The 25,896-nt window shown below is 37.6% G+C and overlaps 4 protein-coding genes and 1 long non-coding RNA gene across 6 annotated transcripts; 4 read left to right on the top strand and 1 right to left on the bottom strand.

Annotated features, from left to right (window-relative positions):
- The first annotated feature begins 452 nt into the window (after positions 1-452).
- LOC116200397 (uncharacterized protein At1g24485-like) lies at positions 453-1,793 on the top strand. The gene is made up of 3 exons (XM_031531243.1): positions 453-1,005; positions 1,202-1,700; positions 1,782-1,793. Exons 1-3 carry the CDS (start codon positions 473-475, stop codon positions 1,791-1,793), a joined length of 1,044 nt encoding a protein of 347 aa, XP_031387103.1. The 5' UTR covers positions 453-472.
- Positions 1,780-4,091, top strand: LOC116198473 (probable LRR receptor-like serine/threonine-protein kinase At1g05700). Its single transcript, XM_031528625.1, has 6 exons — positions 1,780-1,917; positions 2,157-2,225; positions 2,337-2,411; positions 2,755-2,823; positions 2,903-3,108; positions 3,849-4,091. The coding sequence occupies exons 1-6, from the start codon at positions 1,796-1,798 to the stop codon at positions 3,950-3,952; spliced, it is 645 nt and encodes a 214-aa protein (XP_031384485.1). The 5' UTR covers positions 1,780-1,795; the 3' UTR covers positions 3,953-4,091.
- Positions 4,092-15,497: 11,406 nt separating this feature from the next.
- LOC116200008 (probable xyloglucan glycosyltransferase 5) lies at positions 15,498-18,504 on the top strand. Its single transcript, XM_031530651.1, has 7 exons — positions 15,498-15,681; positions 15,974-16,528; positions 16,619-16,927; positions 17,081-17,371; positions 17,616-17,697; positions 17,788-17,916; positions 18,002-18,504. The coding sequence occupies exons 2-7, from the start codon at positions 16,091-16,093 to the stop codon at positions 18,370-18,372; spliced, it is 1,620 nt and encodes a 539-aa protein (XP_031386511.1). The 5' UTR covers positions 15,498-15,681; positions 15,974-16,090; the 3' UTR covers positions 18,373-18,504.
- A 781-nt stretch (positions 18,505-19,285) lies between these two features.
- Positions 19,286-22,349, top strand: LOC116200009. 2 transcript variants are annotated; one of them, XM_031530654.1, is made up of 8 exons: positions 19,286-19,525; positions 19,659-19,887; positions 20,414-20,476; positions 20,582-20,718; positions 20,825-20,862; positions 20,968-21,013; positions 21,324-21,488; positions 21,578-22,349. In XM_031530654.1, exons 1-8 carry the CDS (start codon positions 19,315-19,317, stop codon positions 21,754-21,756), a joined length of 1,068 nt encoding a protein of 355 aa, XP_031386514.1. In that variant the 5' UTR covers positions 19,286-19,314; the 3' UTR covers positions 21,757-22,349. The 2 variants fall into 2 exon arrangements, with proteins under 2 accessions (XP_031386514.1, XP_031386513.1); XM_031530653.1 differs by having other exon boundaries at positions 19,286-19,570.
- Positions 22,350-22,757: 408 nt separating this feature from the next.
- Positions 22,758-25,596, bottom strand: LOC116200010. Its single transcript, XR_004155641.1, has 2 exons — positions 25,281-25,596; positions 22,758-24,318 (listed from the first exon to the last, which is right to left on the bottom strand). It is a non-coding gene; the product is annotated as an uncharacterized LOC116200010 (long non-coding RNA).
- Between the last annotated feature and the right edge of the window lie 300 nt (positions 25,597-25,896).

Genomic DNA, 25,896 nt, shown 5'->3' with positions numbered 1-25,896 from the left:
ATAAACAACATTTTTTCGGTTACAATAAGAGGCTCATGGCCTAATACAATGAAATGAAAATGAAATCTAAATAAAGAAATACATGTAGTCCCACTGATGAGAATCGAACCAAAAACATCTAGGTTACTAGGTGAGGATGTTAGCCACTACACTACACCCTCTTTCTCGGAGTACACAACGTTAAAAATACAAAACATTTAGTATATTATATATAATTTTCCTTGTGTATATACGTAAACACATAATCAATCCGCAGAGCCTGTGGATTGGTTCATTTGCATGAAAGGGACAACCATGACCAGCTATGTCATATTAACGCTGTTTCTATTTCTTTCGGCAGCTTTCCTCCCCGCTCAGAATGGTAAGGGTCTAAACATTTTCGAGATCGATTTTCACATAGTCATATACATAACATGTCATATACATATGATTTTCAGAGTTGATTGCAAGCATCAACTGTGGAGCGTCGGGCATGTACACTGATGAGAATTCCATTCCTTGGACTGGGGATGCCGACTTCATGCAGATTGGATTCCCCAAAGTTGTGCCTTCGATCAATGTTAATGATAATCTGCCACTCCCTATGAGGACGCTGAGGGTATTCCCGAATTCGGACAATTACCTTATTTGGAAAAAGTACTGTTATTCGATAGATATAGGCACTGCAGGCTCAGACTTGGTGCGGATTCTAGTTCGAGCGAGCTTCTATTACGGAAATTATGATGGACTATCGAACCCCCCCTCTTTCGAACTTATGTTTGATGGCAACTACTGGACCAAAGTGCAGACAACCTTAGATAATAAGCCCCTCTCTTACGAGACAATATACGTGGTCAAGGCCAAGGCCACAAACATATGCATTGCTCAAAGAGAACCGGGGATGAATCCTTTCATATCCACGCTCGAAGTGTGCAGGTTGCGTTACACGATGTACAATGCCGTCCCTGCAAATTATGCGTTGTTTGCCATGGCAAGGGGTGCTTTTGGAAGTAATAAGACCATCAGGTATGTACGCGAAAACATTATATTATGAGCTAGTTTCCAACTAACTAATATTCTTGTGATTGAGATATGTTTTGTGAGGCCAGGCCGTCGGGACATCATGGATTGTCCTGTGCGTGCGTGAAAACTAACATAGCTAGTGTTATATAATGCACTGTGATTGAATATGAGCATGTTTTGTGAGTACGTTGATCACCAGGTATCCAGACGATACTTATGACCGGATATGGTTCGAGGTGCCCAGCGCCAATGCAGTCACGAGCGATGCCCCATCGATCACAACGGGAACTACTTACAATGAACCTCCCATGGCCATCATGCAAAAAGCGATCACTGGAAGCAATTTAAGCTTCTGGGTACCCGACCCCTCTGCATTCAATGTGTACATGTACTTGTACTTCTCCGAAGTAACTTCCCTATCAGCAGGTGAGACACGATCATTCCTGCTTTACAGGGACAAGATCCTTATGAGCGCACACCGCATCAGCCCTCCGTATGAGTCTGTGCTTGAACTGTCCTACACTAACTTATATCTTTCCAACGACACCAAATTCTATTTGGTACCAACTGCGAATTCCACTCTCCCTCCCATCCTCAATGCCATGGAGACCTATTCCCTTAGCCAGGAACTGAACGAAGGGACCGATCCAAATGATGGTGAGTATATTATTATGCATGACTGGATATCGTTATTCTCGGTTAACAAAGCCAACAAATATATAGTATGTACTTTTCCTTTCTGGATGATCTCTGAATGTATGCAATTACGTATGATGCAGTTCAAGGGTTAGAAATGTTGAAGAAAGCATATTCTGTGCTACGTGATTGGACCGGCGATCCTTGCCGTCCAAGTTCATATTCCTGGATCTGGATCAGCTGTGATTTAAATGCTGATCCTCCTCGTGTAACAGCTCTGTAAGCACTTTGGTCATTGATCGACATTTCAGGAGACAGAATTAGAAACATATAGTTAAAGAATTTTCTTCAATTTTCTGTCTTTTCTCATTGGTCCAACTTATAATCTTAATCAGCTTAATTTTCATGCGTGCATATATAATTGGTTATCGTGCATTTTGAATTGAATGTACGAGTAAATTAAATCTCGTATTGATCGATCCTTGGGGGGTTTCACGGGAATGTGTTTCATGCGTCAGGAACCTGCGCAGCTTTGGTCTGGACGGCCAACTTCCAGATTTTAGTACAATGGATGCCTTAACAAGAATGTGAGTCGTTTGCCAAAATTAGTGCTTCAGATGCGTGTGTTTATATATATATATATATATATATCTTAATTTTACGCATAAACTAATTAATTATTCTTCGATTTTGGGTAGAGACATGTCAAATAATTCGATTTACGGAAACATACCTGATTTTCTGGGTACCAGCTTCCCTCATCTGGAACATCTGTGAGTTTTTCTCTTCTTTTCCTACTAGATCATAGATCGTTTTTTATTGCATGAGTCTCGATGTATATAGCATTGAGCATTCTATATAGTGCATTGTGTAAGTACGATCTAGTTTGATCTCTCAGCGATCAGATTTACATACCTCACCGAGAGCTGTACTTGTATAATAGTTGAACACACGCATATTTTAAGCTAGGCGATCCAAAGTAAAAACATTAGATTGTACCATAAGGTGAAGTGTGTGTACATTAATACGTAGCAGTATTTCCCTAGCTATCTTTAAATTTGCATACAACATAATTACTTTGTTGTGCGCCATCATTTCTCCCGTGTTTGACCTCAGAGACTTGTCGGACAACGATCTCTGTGGACCCGTACCTAGTTCCATCAAATCGAGCAACAACTACAGACTGTAAGTTCCGATAACACATGCTTCTCCGAATACAGAATCACTCCTCAAATAGTCATATTCTTCTATACATTTTGTACAGACAACAGGGGAATCCAAATATTGGCAAGTCATGTTCCCCAGGCAGTAATGGCAAGGACGCAACCGACACAGAGGTTAAGATTAAGATTCGCGTAAGGCGCGGGGGGATAATTAAGATTGGAGTGGGAATAGGAGCTGCCATCATTGGTTGTATCATCGTTACGGTTTTTGGATATTGCTTATGCTCCCCAGGGAAGAAGAAAAAAGGTAACATTCCTATCCCTTTGGAAAAATTACAAACTTTTTTTTTCTTTTTTTCTTTTCTTTAATAGCTCATGAGAAATTAAAATGAAGATACAAAATATAGTTCTGGAAAATCCCAAAGGACAAAACGTTTTCAAAAAAGAAGAAAAAGAAAGAAAGAAAGAAAGAAAGAAAGAAAGAAAGAACGGAAGCAAAGATACACGAAAAGAAAAGAAAACAAGGAAAATCCTAACGTGACGTCAAGTTACAGTAACACGCTTGGTATTTTAGCTCAAATGTTAGTATTTCAGATTAAGTGTTTAGTACTTTTACTATTTGTGATAAATTATAAAAGCTACTAAATACTTCAACCGTAATACTAAATACTTAAATTGAAAGTAGAAGTAAAAAACACTTGTGCTAATCACGATTACTAAAAATACTAAATACTTGAACTGAAATACTAAATGTTTGAATTAAAAGTATCAAATGTGCTATGGTAACTCGATGTCATGCTAAAGTTTTCCCAATATTTGTTGAGCACTTCCAAGCTACTCGCATAATGACTCAATTTGGTTTGGATTAATTCCGGCATCACAGTAAATGCAGCATGTGTTTATTTAAAGTGCAACCACGCTCGTTAAATCTTCCACGATATATGATATAATATGTAGACAATATAGTCCTACCGGATTTATTCCCAAGTAGAATCTGAGTGGCTCGAATTCTTGTTTAAATGTACGAAAATTGCGATTGGAATTTAGGAGACCAAGCCGGAGCAGAAAATGGAGCAAACCAGGAAGAGAGACAGAACCGCAATGCTGGAGCTGAGGAATCACATCAAGACAGAATTAATGGAACAACCTAGGATAGGAGCACAACCTGATATATAATTGAGGGGAAAATATTATTAATGCATGTAATAGAACCTGCATATATCAAAGATGATGTCATGTCATCGTTTCATATAATTTCTGTTCTTATGAGGATATGCATCGTCCTTGAAAATGCGACTCCTGTGTAATTATCTTATCTTATATTATTATTTGAGAGAATTTATTATATTTGTTATATATATAATTACCACTCTATTTTCTAGAATTCAACCTTATAATTAAAACAAAATCCTTTTATTATTTTTCTATTTTTAAGCGAAAGTTAAAAATAAAAATAAAAAGGAAAAAAAAAACTCATGTTCACATCCCCTCATCCACGTTGCTCACTATTTATTAATTTCTTTTTTTCTATCATGAGTATTGATCTCAAATTCTTTTAATTGTATAATAACAAATATTAACAGAAAATTACTCTACATGAATTCCTACATTTCAAATTATAATAATAAATATTAACAGAAAAATTACCCTACGCGAATTCATACATTTCAAATGTTCTATTCGCATTGATATGCTTTGCATGTATGTCTTATATATGTGATAATAAATATTAACAGAGTAGTTAATTTTTTTTCTTTTCTGGGGATTGGAGGAGGTTCATGATTTAATAAGGAAATAAAAATTAAAATAAAATGACATAGTATATAGTCCTACCGAGAATCCAATTTAAAACCTCTTGATTCTTAGATGAGGTCATGTGCCTCTGCATGAGCTTTTTTTCTCAAAAAGACCAGCTAATTAAGTTGCCGGTTAAACCAACCTCAAGTCATCAATTCATCAGTTACATATTACATACGAGCAGATTGCATGTAGAAACAAGCGAATCCTAATTTATTTGGCCAATTTTCAGCTGAAAATTGCAACTGCCTAGCTGCAATTTTCTGTTCATCAAGAGCCAGTCTTGCTCCAAGCTTAGCTAGATTACAATGATTTCCGAGCTAGCTAGGGAGACTTTCTTCGTTGTTATACGTAGTACATATATATTTATGTCGGAATGCCTAAAACCGGTTATTTTTTCCAATACGCGGTCCTGCTGTCTATAGCCAAGAACTTCTCCCCCAACGTACCAAGATAGATAGATATATATATATATATATATATACTCATCGAACCAACAGTATAAGGAATCTGGAAGCACATGCACTTGTGATCATCCCGATGATGATGCGACTTTAGTAATTGGCATGTAACTACCTTTGAAAAATCCTCATCTGTGATTGATTTAATTTCTAATCTAGAGAGCATAAGCAATTTATATGTATCGCAGATATGTTTGAAGAAAAATAGAATATAAGAAGGGAGAAGAGAAGAGAGAGGAGATATCGAAACATGGTAGCCGTAGGCCTAAACCATGGGAGTTCTCATTCTTTAAAAACTCGACTCATCGAATGCATAGTATGAATAGCCTATTTATAGGTTCAAGAGAAACCAAACTTGAAAACAAATAATATCATAATAAAACCTAAATCAAATATTAAAAAATTCTAAAATATCAATTAACCAAATTCATTAATACGATCTTATTTTTAATATTCTATTTCCTAATATGATAAATTAATATCTCCAAGAATGTTTCTGTTGCTGAAAGATGACGTGAGTGCCATGAAGTTTCCACATTTAGCTTATCACCTTCTTTCTTTGAAGTGCTGATCACTTTTCTTTTGTGCTGCTTTACTCCAAAAGCTTAGCTTGATTGAGAAATTAAGGGGGGTTTGGTGCAGAGACTTCGTCATCAATGTGAGACTAATGAGTTAGTTTCTTTCTTTTTACTTTCACTTCAAATTTAAAAGGAACGCACGTGAGTTTTTACAATAAAATTAAATTTTAATAATTAATAAAGGGTACGAGTAGTGTTACCACGAGAATCGAACGTAGAACCTCTCAATTGCTAGGTGAGAGTGTGCACTACTGCATTACACGTTCTTTCTATAGTGAGTTAGATTTTCACTGATGAGACTCCTTACACCAGCGACTCCTTTAATATCCCTTTCCTTCCTCTTTTACATCCATGCGACTTTTTTTTTTCGGTGTGCACTATAGTATTCGAAAATACAACAGGGACCTCGATTATCACTTCATGGTTCGAGCTGGATCGTCCCACCAAAGAGTAATATTCTCACAAATCATGAATTTTCTCTATTAACAAGATTCGAATATAAACTCATTTTGGTCATGCCAACCTCTTTAATAATCGGTAGCTTGGTTCAATTGATTTGAACGGGAGACTTGTGTTTAATTTTATAGTTAAGTAAAGTTAAGTTTTTATTTTAATTGAGTTTTAATGATTGTATTGTTGAATTATGAGAAAAAATAAAAATAATAATGAATAGTTGAGAAAAAGTAATGATTGTATTGTTGAATCATGGAAAAACTAATGGATAGTTGCTAAAATTTAGTATTAAAAATTGAATTGAATGGTTAAAAAAATTGAAGAAAAATGGAAAAATGATAATTGTATTGTTGACTTTTGTTGTATAATGAGTAGAGTTAAAATTAGAGTTAAAATTTTAAAAATATGATTATAAAACCAAACGGATAGCATTTTTATAGGTTCTCTCTCTCCATCTCTCTCCAGCTCTCACATATAGAGTCAAAGTCAACTAATCCAGCAGCATCGGTATCAATTGACCAACTCGTTAACAGTTGGCTAGGCACTTATAAACGATGTCAATAATTCGCTCAATTGAGCTAGAAAATCTTAATTAGCAACAAAAAACCACTTTCTTGGATCTCTTTTGCCGTTATACGCACATATGGATCGCTCTATATCTAGACTAATCATGTTGTGAATATGTGTAGTCGGCTCTATGTTTGGCAAGACAATTTTTAAAGAGTTTTTTGCGAGAGATATGATGCCGAGTATTTTTTAATCAATGGATGTGTTTCGCATAGGTTTAAGCAAATCCTCTTTTTAGCGTCGGTTTGGTGAATCTCTCACGGGATTGGGTTGCCAGACATCCTAGGGTGCAGTTCCAAGGATTATCATGAAACACCAGCCATCCTTACCGTACTAGTGCGTAGCGCCACGGTTCCGGAGATTCGTAGGACTAGTCGGCGGCTAGGTTTAGAAGGAGTAGTATATTGAGTCGTTGAACGTTATGATCGGATCATAATGCGACCTGTGGATTTAGCCGCTAAGGTTCTCCCACATACGAGTGCTAACAACCAAAATGTAATGTCGAGATGGCCCGAGAGCCAATCTAGGATGACAATGGGTCACAGCCCTTGTTGGTCTGCGAAACGATAAAGGATGACAGTGGCTCACAGCCCGAGTTGGCATGTGACTGATAAGGTAGCAAAAAGATAAAGGATCGGTAGGCACAAAGTGCTTTCGAAAGATAAAAGGATGGGTAGGCACAGAGCTCTTCCTGCAAAATAATAAAAAGTGCAGTAAAAGATAAAGTGCGATAAATGTAGAGGTTAAGTAAACGTGATTGATGTATTGGTCGGGACCTTTTATAACAAGTGTCTTACCGATACTTGTAGCCTTAATCTAGAATTGGCAGTAAATACTAAGCTTGACTAATTACTAAGAACTTGTTCTTCCTATGGAAACTCCTAGAATCTGTGGCCACTTGTTTAGCCATGCTAGTTAATAGAAGCAAACTAAAAAGGAATGAAGCGTAAACAAAATAAAGAGCAGTAAAACTGAATCACAACTAATACGGAAAAGGCTTAATGACTGGCCAAGATTGAAGCAACCCGTTGGCCTATCTTTGTTCATGGCATTCGACCACAGATTGACGTCCTGCCATTACTCAAGCCCTTCATCAGCATTGATTCTTCCACGATCGCTTCTGCCGTGATCTTCTTTGACTGGCCGACCATTAATGCCTATCAATTCCTTCATCAATTATTTCCCTTTGGTGCACATCCATTCCTTAGCTGATTTGGAATCTTTCATCAATCTTGTCCAGCTTGCAAGATACCAAAAATCAGTTGCCGATTGCTGCTTTGCCCAATTCTCTGCTTTCCTACAATGGGTTGTGCCATGGGCCTTGGGCTTTGGCTTTGCAAATGCCTTTAATTACTGGCCTCTTACCACTGGCCACCTCTTTGCCTCACCAAATTCGTTTAGATTGTAATTCCTGCGCCTTCCTCTCCTCTTGGGCTTCATTCGCCAATCTCACATGCTTGGCCCACATTTACCGTATGCAGAAAATGAGTGTAAACATGATGATTTGTTCAGTCGATTTGAGTCGACCAATTACTAATTAATAATCAAGATTTGTAATAAGTAATATGATCTATATATTTCGGCCTTCTCGGAGGAAGATAAAGGAACTGGGTCGGAACAACTGAATCTGAGTTAAAATTCCAGTCAGCCACTCGTGTGACAGCCACGGACCACATGCACAAGCTCGCTGACTCTGATATACCATGTTCAAATTTCACTAGACTTACAAGTGGTAGAACCCATATTCAACCCAAAAAGTTTAACTATTAGGTTGTGATACTAAACCCTATTGTACCTAGGATTTCGTCCATAATTAATGAGATGTTATACATATTGATTGTTGTTAATTATGCGATGAGATGGTAGCCGACTGATCAGAGACTCGCTCCTTGGTTTACTAGGGAGTCTTAGAAATCGTAGTCCGGGGCCTATGCAATCTGGTGAATTAAAACAAGGTAAAACTTATATTCGCGAAAGAAAATAAATATGCTATCTTCGGAGACATATTATATGGCCCTTTAATTTCTGCCAGACCCTTGCATTTGTTGCAAAGAAATAATCTACATGCTATATGGAGCTTAACATATCAACGAGATATATGCAACTCTCCACAATAGACGGGACAAAAAAAATTGACCTATTGATTAATTTTGGGTTCATCGGAAGACAAGAAATAGATAAATTGTAAGTGGTAGCGTAAAGGCCCAACTTATGACATTGATATATTGTAATCAAGGACTAGAAATTTTAACGGCATACTTAATTAATTATAAATCAAGTGAAGGCATAGATAAGGAAACTGAAAGTCTAAAAGAATCGACCAACAGAGAAAGAGTGTTTAGTATAGTACACTTTCACCTATCAATCATTAGATTACAATTAATTCTCACTATGGAGCTATCTATGTCACTTTATTAAATACTAGTTATTTGTCCGCGCTTTACATTGATTGATTAGATAAATTTGTTTCGCAAGTTCATTTTTAATATTAAAAATTAATTTAATTTTTTCACTTTTTATTCATGTGCATCGAGAAATGTGAGTATGGTACATTCTTTAGAATGTATTTAATTCAAAAGTTAGAAGAGGGTAATGTATGATATATTGGGATTAATAATTAACTAATTTATAATATTATATCAATTAACAAACCTAATTTCCCACATTCAATGAATCAAAAAATTAAAAAAGAAGCTTGATTTACTAATTATAAATCATGACGTTTTAATATAAATATATATATACATATTTGGAAAAGAAAAAAAAATATAGTAGTAAAACTTAAATATGTTGATAGTCATATAGATATGATGAAGTTTTTAAAAACAATTGGCTATATTTTATTTATTAATCCTAAAGTTGAATTTCTGTAATATTTACCTCTACCAATTTCATGGGAGTAAAACTATTATACATTGATAGATTTATAGATATGATGAAATTTTTAAAAGTAATTGACTATATTTCATTTACTAGGTCCTAAGATTGAATCTTTTTTTTACCTATATATATTTATTATAAAATAAAATTAAAATTATATTAAAATAATTTTTCATATAGTTATTTTTCTTTCAATATTCTATTAAACTTTTGCATTTAATGCATTATCTAAAATAGAATTTATATTTTCCTTAATACTATTTATGAAGGCATTGACTTTTTAATCCTACATTATTTGAATATTTACCTTTTTAACCATTATTTTTATCTCGTTGTCAAGTTCATATATATACTAGTTTTCGGGACCCGTGTATTGAAGTGATTTATAAAGAAAATTATATTGTGAAAGTTTAATTGTGAAACAATTATTGGTATGAATTTTTGGTTAATATTAATCTGTAATAAGTTTATTTTTTATATTTTACAAATTTGAATGTGGTAAATTTAGATTAGTAATAGAAGCATGTATATAAATATAGAGGTTTTTACCCCATATATCCCATGATTTCATCTTTTTTTCAAATCTATCCTATGCTTTTAAAATTATCAAAAATATCCTATGATTTACATTTTTTTCCTAATCTATCCCATTCATTCTCGTGCATAAAGTTACAGAAATTTAAGGCAAGGACTACTTCTGTACAGGAAAGGAAGTAAGTAAAAGCAAACAAATAACCACCGAAAAAGAAAACAAATAATACCATTCACCAAAAAATAGCAAACGATAAAATATCAACGACAAAATATCCTACCTAACTAACCAAATATGAACTAAAATAACAAAGTAAAATTAATGTGGGTTGATTCAAGTAATTCTAAGTTTGTTCCGCTTAAATAAGGTCTCCGGCTCTGATTGGTTTAAGCGATTCGATACTTGTTCTGCTTAAGTAAAGTCTCGGATTCGAGTTCTTGTAAATGCATAAAATCCAAGAGAAGATTAGACTCTTAAATTTGAATTTACCTAATTTATACCAATAGAATATTAGACTGTTTGCAGCGGGGATTTCTGCCCCACGTTTCTGATGAGAGACCAACGGACCACGTGACAGCTTCTGCTCTTTTTTTTTTTGTAAAATTCAAACTATATGACCCACTTTAGAGATTCAAAAATAGAGACTATGGCTGGAGCGATGAGTCTCTCTTTTTGTTGAGTGTATCTATGAATGATGTAGCAATTATGTGGCAATGAGAGACTCACTTCAAAGACTCAATTTAGAGACTATGTCAGAGATAGTCTTACAATGTATATAATCTAATACTCTGTCTCTAGTTTATACATAAATTAAGACTACCAACTTATGCAGTATAGACATGACGATTAGAGCCGGCAATATTTGACACGACATGATAACATGCCATGGATACAAAACATAGTTAAGCGGGTTTGAATTAAGGCTAAATGTATTTTGTGTCAACAGGTTAAACCCATTCAGATACGATTAGACCAATTTATATTATGTGTTATCAAATTTATTACATATTAATAAATTTGTTTCACATATTGTATCAATTTATAGAAGAAAGTACACTAAAATAATCTAAATTTGTTTATATAAATCACCCCTTTATGGTGCATTTGTCATGTCAATCGTGTAGTAACACGTGTAATTCAAGTTAATAGTGCCATATCATGTATGTATAATATGTACCTAAAGGTAATACTGTCATATAGTGTAGGTAAGTATACATACACACTTAGACATGCTTAGTTAAATAAGTTAGACGTTTTGTATACGTGTCAACCCATAGTTAAATGTGTCGTATTCGTGTTTGAAAATCTTGACATGTTTATTAAACGTGTCATGTTCAAGTTTAGAGCTTTTTTTTACACGAATCCGTTTAGACACGACCTGTTTAAATACGACACGACATATATTGCCACCCCTAATGACGATCTCTACTAAGTGCTTTGGTAAAAATAAAATTCCTTCATTTTGCAACGAACCAAACACCCATCAAAAACAGGTTTGAAGTAGAAGATAAAGTAGTTCGGCTGAATTCTTTTTTAAGCAGCGGAGAACTCGAAAGGTAGGATCCTAATGGGGTTGTCACGGATCCTATAGGAAATGAGAATTATAGGATATATGGCCGATGCTTGGCCTCATGATAGTGCGATATATCACCCCTGCCTACCAATATTCAATAGTAATTCGACACGGGCATTTGGCCAACCGGCCCAACGCATTAAGTGAGGTGCACTTTGTAATTCTCAATTTTCCTAACAGGTTACACTTTTATCAATGAAATACGAGGTATTCTCAATCTCCGCTCCAATGTTGTTGACTATACGATACTTTCAACGAGTTTTCTAATTGTTACTGTTCCATAAGAAAGATAAGGAGTGCAATTGAATAGAGTCATCTCTTTCTTTTTGGCCAAAGAGGTCTACAATTGGATTGAATCATTGGGTGGACGGATTAGGAGACTGGATATAACATATATAATTGTGTGCATTCAGGATTGAATTCACTTTTCCTCAGGCACCCACCCCAAACATGTGAAGTGCATGCGCAATAAGTGCAGAAAAAGATTAATAAAGGAATATGCCTATTATTTCAATCAATCAAGAGGGATATGCCATTGCCCGTGGGTCCAATTCGAGAAACTATGTAGAGGTCCTGACCTAACAGTCCGCTCAAATCTTGATCTATATGAGTACACTTTTACCTTACGTCGTGTGACTCAAACTCCTTTTGGAAATAGGGCAACATCAATTTATAGAAGGAGTTTCGCAAATCTCGGTTTAATTAGCTCTATTAGGACGATCCTCAAGTATATTGGCGTTCCATTTGATTATATCAGGCTGTCTCTCTCTCTATCTCTCTCTCTCTGACATTACTTTTCACCCAATTAGACATGATTTAGCCACCAATGGGTATTGGTTTATAGACGATGGAACATCATTCCAGCTACACTTGAGACTTTCGATGGTGGACTCCTCCAAGAATTGTGATGTGGCTATCCGATCTTTTGAATTTATCCACTCAAAAGGAATCTAGGGGCTAAGGTCTTTGGAGAAATTAAACATTAAAGTCAGTGAAAGATATATAAACTAAACGGTCCGGAGAAAGATATAGTCATCTTCGACTTAAAATCAAAAGGTTTTATATTCTATCTTAATTATTGCAAAATTATTTGCTGGCATTTCTTTCGGTGATGTCACAAGATATCCTCAGCCTATTGACTGAAATTCGATGATCCTCGCTCAATGTTAACTTTATATGGCCATTTTATTGTAGGTTTTCTATCTCTTACCAGGAATACTGTAGGAAACGAATAAGCCAGAAGCACGAATGCCAAGAAAGAATATTTTAGCGATAAAAGTATGAAATATTAATCAAAATATTTGAAATTATTGATCATAGTTAGTCTTCGACATAATTAAAATTTTAGGCCTAGTTGACAACATGATGGAATCTTCTTTTGAAGTTATTATATATGAATTTGATTGATTAACGAGTAGACTAATAAAGAAGAGCACCTAACCCATGAAATGAAGCAGCCCCGGCGACAGGAGGAATCTAGCTCGGTACCTGCCAATCACACCTTGTACATAATAAGTAAAATAAAAATAAATATTATTTTTCACATTTTCTGTATATTTTCCTCCTAATTTGTGAAAACTATGTATCTTACGACGTAAGCTTGCATCCGCTAGCTAAGGCAACGTATGCTATAATCAGGGAAACCACTAATTCTTTATTTGGATAGAAGGAAATGAAGGGAAAGGGAAAAGCATTCCATTTCCCTTCAATAGAAACAAGTTATAAAAGTTGAAGGAAAATCCCTCGAAATCTTCATAATTTTCTTCACGCATAATCTATCCATTAGAAACTCAAACAATTACTTATACTATTTGTAATTTACTCAAGATATATGTAGTTTACACGATATATTCAGGCAACTTACTTCAAATTAAAGTAATTCATTTGAATGTATAGAATAAAGTTATTACTTTCAAGATGATTGAAATCCTTGATGCCTTCCCTCAACCAACCAACTAGTTTTTTTTTTGTGTCCACCTTGTTTTTTTCCTGCTAAGTAAAATAATCCTTCATCCCTCCCTCGTTTAAATACTGATTGATTCTCTGTTCATTATAGGTCATAACACTTCATTAATCTAAGATTATTATTGTTGGGAAATACAACAATCAAATCCAATAGGATTGAGATTGACATGATGGTCACACAACACAACTTTCTTGGTGAAGACTCAAGTTACTATGAAAACCACATAGGAGATTGGAGAATACTCACTATCGGACCACCTGCTTAATAGCTATGATAAATAACTTGACTCCTAAACGAGATTATGCTCACCCATGCTCTCACCGGAGTAGAAAGAAGTTCATATATATATGGTTGAATGTAGAGTTATTCATAATCCATCCACATTAGAATTCCAAATGGTGTTAGTATAATTATTTTCTTTCTCTGGGGATAGGGAGTGAGATTCACCTAATCTTTGGGAGATTGTGATGAAATTATTCTTTGTAAGTTGGTTTACAAAACAAATAATTACAAAGTTGATTATTGTCTTTAAATTGATTATTAGCGCCGTCTTACCTATTAGTTGATATGTAGTTCTCATTGAAATAAGTTTGTATTTAATATTACTAACACTAGCACGAGTTTAATATGGTTAAATCATGGGTGCTGCCGATCAAACGAAGACGGAAACAGTATTTTCTCTGTCCATGCCATTGTAGATATGATAGAGAGACGTCGAATGCATGTAAGCCGGATATGAATGTACTGAATATCATATAATTATATATAAAAGGTAAGTTAACACTTAACAGCAATGTCCTTGCTGGTGCGTGCAATAATATATTGATGCTACTCTCCAAGTCCAATCATTGCGTGCTTCGACAACATCACACAACCTACCTTGCTGACAATCATGTTCAGTATGGTCGCAGCAAACATATTGTTGTAGACTATCACTTCATTCGAGAATGACTGTAGCGCGGAGATCTCCTCGTATGCTATGTCCCTACTGCATCGCAGCCAGCAAATCTACTTAAGAAGAATGTGTCTCTCTTTATTTTAATATCATCATAGCAATTTGTCGGTCTTTGTACTCCCAACAGTTTGAGGAGAATATTGGGGGATATATATGTGATATCTTCACATTATGGAGACTACAGTGTAATTTTGCACAGTTGATTCTCTATATATATAGTATATACAACATAGCGACCCATATTGGGTAAGGCTTCACACACACCATATTGTTGATGGTAATGGAGAGTTGGAGGAGCAATTGGACAACTCAATGATTTCTTTCCTAAACTCAATTATACATTATTGCAATGAGGCCACCAGAAAATCAAGACAGTCCATTAAAAAGGGTATAATGAGATTCCATATTTGACTACCGACGCCCTTTATTTCATTTGCTGCCAATGGCCATTCCTTATTAACTGGCCTCGAGATGTTTTTCTTTGTTCCCTTTATTTTATTTTATTTCATGGTAACTTTGCGCGCCGTAATTCTTTTCGGTTTGGATTGTTTTTAATAATTTCATTTGACATTTTATTTGTCAATCATTGGTTCCACATAAGAACTGTAAAAAGGCTCGGTAGGCCCATAAAGGGCTCGTTCTTTGAGGAAAAATGTCTGATGGACCACAGAGACTCACATGCTTTTAACATGCTTGGTAAAGGTAGAAAATGATGGCATTAATATTTGAAAATAGTTGGATCGATTCGAATTACATACCCGATTATCAGTATACTCTAATCCGGAAGAATGTGATTATCTACGTTGAAATGACATCACCAGACCCACCTTATGGAGCCGTGGGGCTCAGAAAATTTCGATTAAAAAGTTTTTATATTGAGTGACCAAAAAAAAATTTATATTAAGGAAAGGAAAAAATGACAACTGGGTGTTTTTGTGTTCTTCTGCCTCTTTGGGTGAGTATTTAATGTTGGGCATCTTGAAGCAAACTGAGAGTGGCCAACCCGCGCTTGCTCCTCTTCAGTCCCTCTCCAGCACTTGATAGCTTGGCAAGCGAGTGTGTGGAATGCTGGGGAAGACAAGAATCAGATTGTCGGTGCGCAAGTCCGGTAATTTCTGGTACGACCTGCCTACTTTAAGCAAGTTCATTATGACTGAACTCATTTTTCCCCGAGAAAAGGCCGGTTTGTGGTGCAATTTGTGCATCGAGAGCTGCTTGTTTATTTTCTTATTTTTATAAGCATGTTCCCTTCGTTTGTTGTGACATTGATTTGGCCATAGTTCTCGCTCTTGGTTGCCACTTCGAGGGAATTCCCTGATTATGAGCAAATAATTATTGCTCCCATTTGAAAGTCCAATCTGTATATTCCAAATATAGATGACCATATTCTTCTTCATTTTGCAAGGACAGGCAAAGTACAGATGATCTTTGTGGATGAGTTTTGACACAGGACACGTAAGAACTGCCGGGTCGTGTTGTCGAGTCACTTGGATGTGCAGCTTGTGAGGCTCTGTGAGGAACAGATTGATGGAGGATCATGGCAAGTCCAGCAAAGGCAAGTTCTTCCTCAGGCTCATTGCAACACTTCTGGCAATTGGTTTGGTTTTTCTGGGACTCGAACTAGTGGCCCACTTGAACTGCTGGGATTGTATGGGCGAGCGCGATTTGGACGAGCACCAAACCTCAGGAACTGCAGCTTGGCTCCGAAAATTCTATGTTTTGTGGTCGAGTTTTCGAGCCGAGCGCCTCAGTCCACTTGTTCAAGCTCTGTTAAGCTTCTACGTAGTCCTCTTCATAGTCCTTTCTGCAGATCGTCTGCTGCAGTGTCTGGGTTGCTTCTGGATAAAGGTCAAGAGGATTGGGCCACAGTCTCAAGGTGACCCGTTTGAATCGGACTACTCGAAAGGTCCCTGGCAAAATTACCCGATGGTCCTTGTCCAAATCCCCATGTGCAATGAGAAAGAGGTACATTTCCCCAACCTACTGCTTCTTGATTTTGGACATATACTAGCAAAACTATTATCTAAGTTCGATTGGAAATCAAACTTCTTGTAGGTATATGAGCAATCTATTTCTTCAGTGTGCCAGCTCGACTGGCCGAAAGATCGCCTGCTCATTCAAGTCTTGGATGATTCAGATGATGAGATCATACAATCTCTTATTGAAGGGGAGGTCTTTGATTGGAGCCAAAGAGGAGTGAATATAGTTTATCGCCACCGGTCTGTTAGAAGTGGTTATAAAGCCGGGAATCTCAAGTCAGGAATGAACTGTGATTATGTGCAGCGATATGAGTTTGCTGTGATCTTCGATGCCGATTTTAAACCGAGCCCCAACTTTCTCAAGCAAACAATTCCCCACTTTAAGGTACCTAATTTGCATATATATATAGTTTTCTGGGGTAACTGTTTGCAGGGAACAATGAGTTTTTCCTCTGACTAGGTTGTTTCCGGCTGAGAAAATAAATATAATGAAACTGATCAATCTTGATCATTCTTATCCTTCTGTTTGGAATTTCAGGATGATCCTAAGCTCGGCTTGGTTCAGGCAAGGTGGGGTTTTGTCAATAAGGATGTGAACTTATTGACACGACTTCAGAACATAAATATGAGCTTCCACTTCGAAGTGGAGCAGCAGGTCAATGGAGTGTTCCTCAATTTCTTCGGCTTCAATGGGACTGCTGGTGTTTGGAGAATCAGAGCTCTCGAGGAATCGGGAGGATGGCTTGAGAGGACGACTGTGGAGGATATGGACATCTCGGTCCGTGCCCATCTTAATGGTTGGAAGTTCATCTTCCTTAATGACGCGAAGGTCCAATTCTTCTTTTTTTCTTAAGGAACTGATTCGAGTAAAACATGATTTCCAATATCAGTCTGATTCTTCTGTAAATCATTCGATCGATCAACATTAGCTTTCCATCAAGTCGTCTCTGCCACTTCCGAGTTTGGTTGAAGAAAGCTTTTCATGTGAATGAAAATCTTTGCGTTTAGTTAAAAGAGTTTGAAGTTTCATTTGATGACAAATTTGCAATTAAAACTTCCAACATGGATTTCAGGTCCTCTGTGAGCTACCGGAGTCCTACGTCAGGTCCAATAAATCTCTTCCGGTTGTGTCTCCCAGCCACTCGAGCCTCCAAGGTAAAATTTCCTGGGGTCTTCTTCATAACTATAGTAACCTCAGTCGTACGCGACTGACCACAAACACATTGCATTCCTGTTTAATTGCAGATCCCGATCTGGAAGAAGGCCAACCTCATAATCTTATTCTTCCTTCTCCGGAAGCTGGTACTTCCGTTCTATACGTTCACATTCACTTGCATATTCCTCCCTCTGGCAATGTTCATCCCCGAAGCAGAGGTCCCCGTTTGGCTAATCTGTTATGCGCCCTTACTGATCGCATTCTTGAACGTGTTCCCAACTCCGAGATCCTTCCCGTTTGCAGTCCCATACCTTCTGTTCGAGAACACAATGTCCATGACGAAATTTGGAGCAGTGGTTTCGGGCCTTTTCCAGCTCGGGAACTCTTACGAGTGGGTGGTCACCAAGAAAGCCGGCCGATCAACGGAGGACGACCTATCAGCCGCTGAAGAAAGAGAACTGAAGGCTGCAAAGAAAGTGAAGGAGATCAATCAGAATGACGAGCCGAAGAAGAAAGAGAACAAGATTTACAAGAAGGAGCTCGTGATGGCTTTCTTCTTATTGACTGCTGCAGTCAGGTGTCTGTTATCGGGACGAAGAGTCCATTTCTGTGTACTAATGTTCCAGGGAATAGCATTCCTTGTAGTGGGTCTTGGTCTGATGGAGAGCAGATAGATGACCTCGAGATTGGAACAGATGAACACGGCAGACACCCGATTTCCGGTGGTAACAAAGTGGCCTATTCATCTGTTTGGCTATGTATTCTCAAACAAGAAAGAATCAATTATATTCCTGTTTGTGATATCAGCGGTCAGCCTGTCACCAATCTACTCTTGTTACAATCACACTACACCGCTAGAGGTCATTTGATAGCACAACGCGTCGATGAAACTATGACTGGATCATGAGAAAACACAAAAATCTTCGATCAGAAAGAGCAGTGTGACCTGATAAGCCATATTCAAGTATAAATCACCTCATAACTTCGGTAATAAAACGAACTTGCTGTGACTAGTCAAGATACCGCGGTTCCAGCACAGAAGTCCTCGAGCCGTAACCTCTTCATGCAGGACCCTCTTTCCACAAAGATTTGGAGCTCGAAATCCTGAAGCTGAAGAAGATTAGGAGGCTTTTGTTTTAAATTCATCATAAAATGGGAAAAAACAATTTAAATTTTGCACCCTAAAGTTTGATCCTGGATCTGAATACCACCCTGAATTCCCAATGTCCAGCCTTGCACCTGTTGTTTGATTTTCCATACCATGTAGCACTATGTCTCAGAAAATTTGAACAGGAAGGTCAGCTAGCTTCGCCGTGGATTATGATCATTATTCGTTAATATAATCGAATAAAAGATTTCCTTTCCTGCCATTTCTAACTCTAAGAAGTAAGAACTTCTAATCCTCTTGAGGACTTTAGTATAGCACATAAAGGGATGAATAAGTCAGGGCTATGGAGACTGGTACTTTTGTGTTGATGATAGAGAGCAAGAGTCGTGTTGCGAAGTTGGACCACTGCCCGAAGCAAAGGTCACAAATATAATAAACAACAACTTAGGGGTGCAAAACATGATATCTGTGAACTTCAGGGTTGCAAAATTAAACTCCCCCGGCGGAAATGGATTATCCAGAAAAAGGCCAATGCCGCAAACTCTCATTTGAGGGCATCGGCCAGAGAAGAATGATGGCACTCACCGGCGGACGCCCGTTGGGCAGCCTCCTGTCTTCTGACCGTCCCCGCCCGTCGCTGCCGGCTTCCCCAATCTTCGCCCCTTTTCCCCGCCAAACCAGCCAGCAATCCCCACTTCTTGCTTCCACCCCAGCCCCAGGTGAACAGACCACCTCATTGCTCCCTCTTCCCTGCACCAGCGCAAGTCAGCCGCCATTAACAAGTTCTTGAGTTTCTGCTCCTTCTCTGTTGCTGGGTACTTCTTCTTTAGCTTAAAGTCTCATATTCTGCAGGACTGAAGCTCTGCGGATGTGGGTCGGTTCCCTTCTCCGGCGGAGCAGTCAAGGCTATCAATGGAAGCGGGGGCGCATACGTTTCGCCATGGGACGAGGAGCCTTATGAAATCCTCCCGAGTGGGAAGAAAGCTTACTTGGACGAGCAGGATGTCGTCACCTTTCTTGATCCTCCCAAGGAGCTCATTCCGCTGGACCCTGCTTCTTATAACCCTGCTGCTTATCTCTGGTGAGGAGGCTGGCTTACTTAGCCGGTGCCATTTATACTTTTAACAACATTTTCATTGGTCTGCTGCAATTCAATCAGTTAATATATACAGACGGAACAAATTATTTTAATCGATTGACGGACTTAAATGTCTGATTTTTTGAGCTCTGTCAAAGTTATTGATGAATTCGGGACGATCCATGCCTCGACAAATCTTGATGGGTCGTGTTTATAGCTGCTTACGAAATCCTCTATGGTGCACAGTTTATCTTCAAAGTCATCTATAAGAGAATAACACAGTGATTAAGCATTCATTCTGATTGAATGAGGATTTATGCTGCAAGAATAATCTGTTTACGATAATGCTGATGCATCGCATCTTTTATCGGCCACGAATTGAAAGAAGATCAATAAATTTCTCCCATGGTTCTTCTTCTTATGTTGTTTTTTATGCGAATTCTTCTGCTAGATGTCAGTTTTGGCTTGACTATATTTGTCAAGTTTATAGACAAGACCGTTCAATGAATATACTTACTGTTACTTTCAGGAAGAAAATTGAAGACATCCCTGAAGAAAGGCGGCATCGGTTGCTGCACTTGTTAAATCCAAGGTTTCTATCCATTGTCAGTCTTGCATTCTTTTCTGATTCTTTGTGCGTATGCTTTTTCTCTCCCTAGCGACACTCTTCTGTAATTTGGCTGCATAATATTTGCAGGCTTATATTTAGAGCTTGGGAGATAGCTGGAACTCGTTACGAGGATCCTAAGCTAGCTAAGAAAAGCTCATCAAAACTGCTATCGGGTGAGACTGGGGCTACACCACTCGAATATTACTACTGCCAAACAAGCGGAGGTAACTCTGATGAATGACTTGCTGCTGCTACTGCAGATTTTTCCTTCGATTTCTTTGCTCTTCTTTTAAGTTTGATGATGTTGATATTTGAATCTTTGATGTGCAGGACCCTTCCCTATATCCTGGATAAATTTCTTCAAGATGGTGAAAAATTTTATCGCCTTTAATGGATTTATTCTAGCACTCATTATTCTCTTGGCTTCTACTTAAGAATTTCTGGGTAGGTTATAACTTCTTGTGCTTTAACAGGCTATATTTTGTTCTAAGGAGGGCCAAACATACGGGCGTCTTATAGGTAAAACACATTTGTTCTTTTACAATATATATTTTATTTTATTATTATTTTTTTTTTGCCACAGTTTGGTAATCAATTATGTGAAGTCTATGGACGTAAATCTAGTTCTCATATGAGAATTGCATGTCATTGACTGACTTTTCTATAGATGCTATAAGCTTGATCATATGGTCCACCAACATGTGCTCAAAATTCAATAAAAAAGAGCAAAGAAGCTTATTGATCTAATAGAGTTATCAACTTGTAAGTAAAATTAATAAATCTTAAAATCGCTCTCCTTCTCTCTATTTTCTGCTGCTTCTCTGAACAGGTGAAACGATTCTAGCTCGATTAGCCAGTTCCTTCCATCCTCTGTATTTTGTCGTGAGACCACACAAGGAAGTGATGTCGACGGAGCAGCCTTGCGATTTGGCTTGTGAATTTGGGGATGGGCTCTTTGATCTCCAAGATTACCCAGAAGGCTTTCCCAAACCTGGTAATCGCAAGATCTCCATTTCAACAACAAACTCAGTTCTGCGTGATATAATGAACAATAATGAGAATTTCTTCTTCTTCTGCTTGCAGGTAAGCATCCATATCCTTTCAATGACGAAGTTGTGGTATATATTCGCCACATTGGACCAGGAATTTCAGTCGGGCAAGCATGGCAAGAAGGGAAAAATTTGCAGCAAGTGCCTCGAAAGTTATGCAGTGAAATCTTGATGGTGAAGGATAATTATGGCTCGTCCTCAGATATCCATTAGCAAGGGTGTCGATAAGGTCAAGCTCATTCTATCTCTCTCATGCAAATATATAAACATACAAACATGCAGAAAAGGCTGAAGAAAACGTTAAGGTGAGCTTGCTTGATGTATAGTTATGTAAATTGATTTTCTGGATGTATTAGAGAAGCCTGCATATTAGTCCAGGTTCTCTGACCCAATAAACCTAAGCTTTTGGGTTCTGATTTTGTGTTAAGTAGGTATTTTTTGCCACCATTTTTGGACCTGTTTCTGGGCGCTACGGTGTCCTCTGCTCAATGAAATCTTCGTCCTTGGGAGCTGCAGCTTTCTTGAAGCTTTGCCGTAGCTTCGAGTCTCCTGGATCACTTACCATCTGACGTTTACTTGCCACCACGGATCCTCGTTTTGATTTTTCTGCTCTTCCATCCTCTTGGATGGCTCTTTAAATTCTCTAATTCCTCATCTTGACACTGTGATATTGCTCCTTCTTGTCCCTGGCATCCATCAACCATAGGGCTGGCACTGGGAGGAGAAAATTTTGAATGATCCTACCTCATAATGATGTGGTGAGGAAGAACCAATAAAATTGCTTCAATTAAGAAGGCTTACCACAATTAATCGAGTGATTAGCACTTATTATTTAGTTAATTGCAATTTAATTGGTTCTTCCTCATGTCATGTGGCGAGGTAGGATCACCCAATAATCTCTCCACTGGGAGGGTTGGGATGGTCAGGTCCCTCCCATATCCAAATGCATCAAGAAAAGTCGATTTCAAACTCTTCCCAAATCAGTTGATATTTTGAAGGAAACTCTTTCTATAGACTTATCATAACGTCATATTTGCACAATTTTTCCAAGGTAACAAGAAGGATTCAATTATTAAATATAAAGAGAAAACTATTTTGATCAAATATCAAAACACCTTAGGTATTCGAAATCTCTAAATCTTCCTCCACATCTTCTTCCGATGCATCAAAGCGACCTATTCTCCAGCAACTATAATAAAGAAGACAAACCAAAATTCAGTAAAATAATTTAGTCAATATGATAATTTAGTAATTTCACTCTTAACAGGTTTGGGATGGGTTCTAAAACAAAATCTTGAACCCTTCTCAATCGGATTTTAACTTCTAATTATACCAAACCCGTTCCACGGTTCAATAAACAAAACCTTTAATTACCTACCAGGATTTCAGGCAGGTGAAAAACCCGCTCACACAAACCCATTGTCATCCCTACTCGGCGACATCCATCGGTGACATCCATTGCGGTCTGTCATTCGTCGCTCCTTCAATTTGACCCACTCTAAGTTCCAACGCCTTGAGTGATGCTGCTTGACTCTGAATGCAACTGTTCTGAGTTCTAATGAGTGCATCAATTTTTGCAGCATACTGCATCATGACCTCGTCAAAGTCAGGCTTCTTATCAGGAGCCGAAACTCAAGGTTGTGTTGCAAATTCGGGTACTTGACTCGCTCCTGCTCCTGAGAGTCCTGCTTTGCTTGTTGCTCCATGAGAAGTTCGGGTGATCCTTCCAACTGGGAATTATAGATGTGGGCAAACTGGTTATTCCTTTGATTGCCAATATGATAATTTGCTGCTTCCATGTTCATCGTACATTGCTCGGTCAGATACTCCTCTCCACTGTTCTCGATCAAAGGTATAACTTGGATGGCTTTAATGTTCAAAGCATCGCATTTCTTGTTCAATACTGCTAATTATGCATGAAGTGATGCCATCACATCAAGCTCGCGTACAGTAGCTTCACTTGTCAGGTTCATTGTCTCAGACGGGCATTGATAGTTGTCCTGAGTCATCTGCTCCAAGAGCTCATATGCTTCATTGACTGTCTTACTCATCAAATCGCCTCCTGTCGCTGCATCAGGAGTGATACGACTGTGCTCTATTAGGCCGTAATAGAATGAATGCAACTTCATCCACCGGGGAAGACCGTCCTAGCACGTCTTCTCTGCAATTGTTTGAACCTCTCCCATGCTTCTGCCAATGACTCGAACTAGTGTGGTGTGAAGTTTATGATGTCTTTCCTCATCTTTATTGCCAATGGTGGTGGGAAGTACTTGGCCATAAACTTTTTTTCGAATTGAGTACATATGGTAATTGACCCAGCCGGCATGGAATAAAGCCAAGCTTTGGCCCTATCCTTCGGGGAGAATGTAAAAAGCCTCAGCCAGACCGCATCTGAGGATACGCCGTCCTACCTAACCGTATCGCATATTTCCACGAACTTATGCAGGTGTATAATGGGATCATCGTTCAGTAAACCACTGAACACAATGGATTTCTGGATGATCTCAATAAGACATCGGTCGATCTCAAAGTTATCCGCCTCGATTACCGGCGCTTGAATACTCGATCGACCGGCCTCAATGCGTGGAACGAAATAGTAACTCATGGGTCTGGATTGCTCAGCCCGTTCTTCCGGGCCATTCTGCTCATTCAACTCGATCTCTGCCATGGCTATTGTTTGGTTATGCGCGCTCTCTCGTTGGCGTCTTCAGAAAGTCCTTTCAATCACGGGATCAAAATGCGCAAGATCCAAGTTAACAAGTGCGTTTTATGCACCTGCAGAGAAAAATAAAATGAAATAAAATAAAACATAATGAAACTTAGAGCTTGATCTATAATTATAATTGCTCTATATCAGTACTTGTAGAAATTTTAAAAGACAAGATCCGGATAATAAAGTGAAACCATGGGTTATAATAAGTAATAAAGTGATGAATCGAACATTATTCTCATGAGAACTTATACTAAAAAAAATTCTGCTAATTATCGAAATTCTTGCGACCTAAGATAGCTTCAAAGCAAATTGAATAATCGAGTTACTAAGAAGGGTGATGGAGTAAAGGGCGATGAAGTAATAAATTTAATTCCAGTTAACAAGTAAGTAATAATCGAGTTACTAAGAGTGACTAAGTAATAAATCTAATTCCACTTAACAATAAAAATTAAGAAGGGTGATGAAGTATTTGTTGACGACGTAGGATTACAACTTCCTCCAATATTTCATTAAAATTACGGGCACTCTCTTTCCTTAACTCGCTATTTACTTATTATTAATTAATTTACTGAAATAAGGGTCTTAATTATTTCTCGATTATCTTTTATTTATCCAAGCCAGTTTTCATATATTCATATTTGAAATTAAACCAGTTAATAACTAGGTCCAACCTTAATTTTGCTACTTAAGATATGTAAGAATATTCATTTCACACCCTAAAGCATCTCGAAACCATAGTCGAATGCCAGCTATTCTATCTATGATCTTAACTTAAAACTCCCTTTTTCGCGTTCATTCAGATTATGAAATCAAACAATTAGTAATCAAGCAATTACAAGCATTAAGAATGGAAAATAAAAGAAGTAAATCAACCTCATCGCTCATTAATTTAAGAGACGATTATAAAACTAACTACATGTCGAGTTCCTTTTGATCCTAGAAAAGAAATTAGCTCATCATTCTAAATATCGTATTCAAAAAACCAAGGTAAAGAAATTCAAGAGATAAGAACAAGGCTACCAACCGGCTCTTGAATATCGTTGATGCTCCTCCGTGTTTTTCCAAGAGATTGTTGTTGTCGATCACTATCCTCCGCCGTCGTCCGGTGCTCGGATCACCCTCCGGCTTCTTTGCGCTCTCCGACTCTACACTTGTATGTCTCGATCAGATGTTCCCTTTATAAAAAGAGAAAGATCTTTGTTGGAATACTTGCTCAGAATCTCAAACAGAAAGCTCTTCTAATCTATTCCCCTTTTTCCCCTACGGTGTTTCCTGATTTGTAAATAGGGAGAATTTCCTTCGAATATCGAAAATTCTGCGAGGGTTTTATCAAGAAATAATCTATTATTACTTTCCCAATTCGTCACTTGCTGCTTTCTACACCAATAGATTAATAATCTAATTGACCACGATTAAAACTGACAAATAACTAACATACCAAACAACTGAATGTGGACTGGCACGAGAAGTTAACCAAAAAATATCATGAAAAACCTAACTATACTCGACAACTAGTCCAAAATTCATGAACGAATGAGAGGCTATATAGCTCTATTTCCTAGAATTTTCGGCCGTGTTTTTTCAAATTACAGTAGCGAAAGGTAATATGGTGGCAATTGAATGATGGGTAACTCAAACCA

This window comes from Punica granatum, chromosome 3, assembly GCF_007655135.1.
Source record: "Punica granatum isolate Tunisia-2019 chromosome 3, ASM765513v2, whole genome shotgun sequence".
Lineage (NCBI taxonomy): Eukaryota > Viridiplantae > Streptophyta > Magnoliopsida > Myrtales > Lythraceae > Punica > Punica granatum.
Note: the sequence above shows the minus strand (reverse complement) of the source record. Positions and strands in the feature narration are given on the sequence as shown.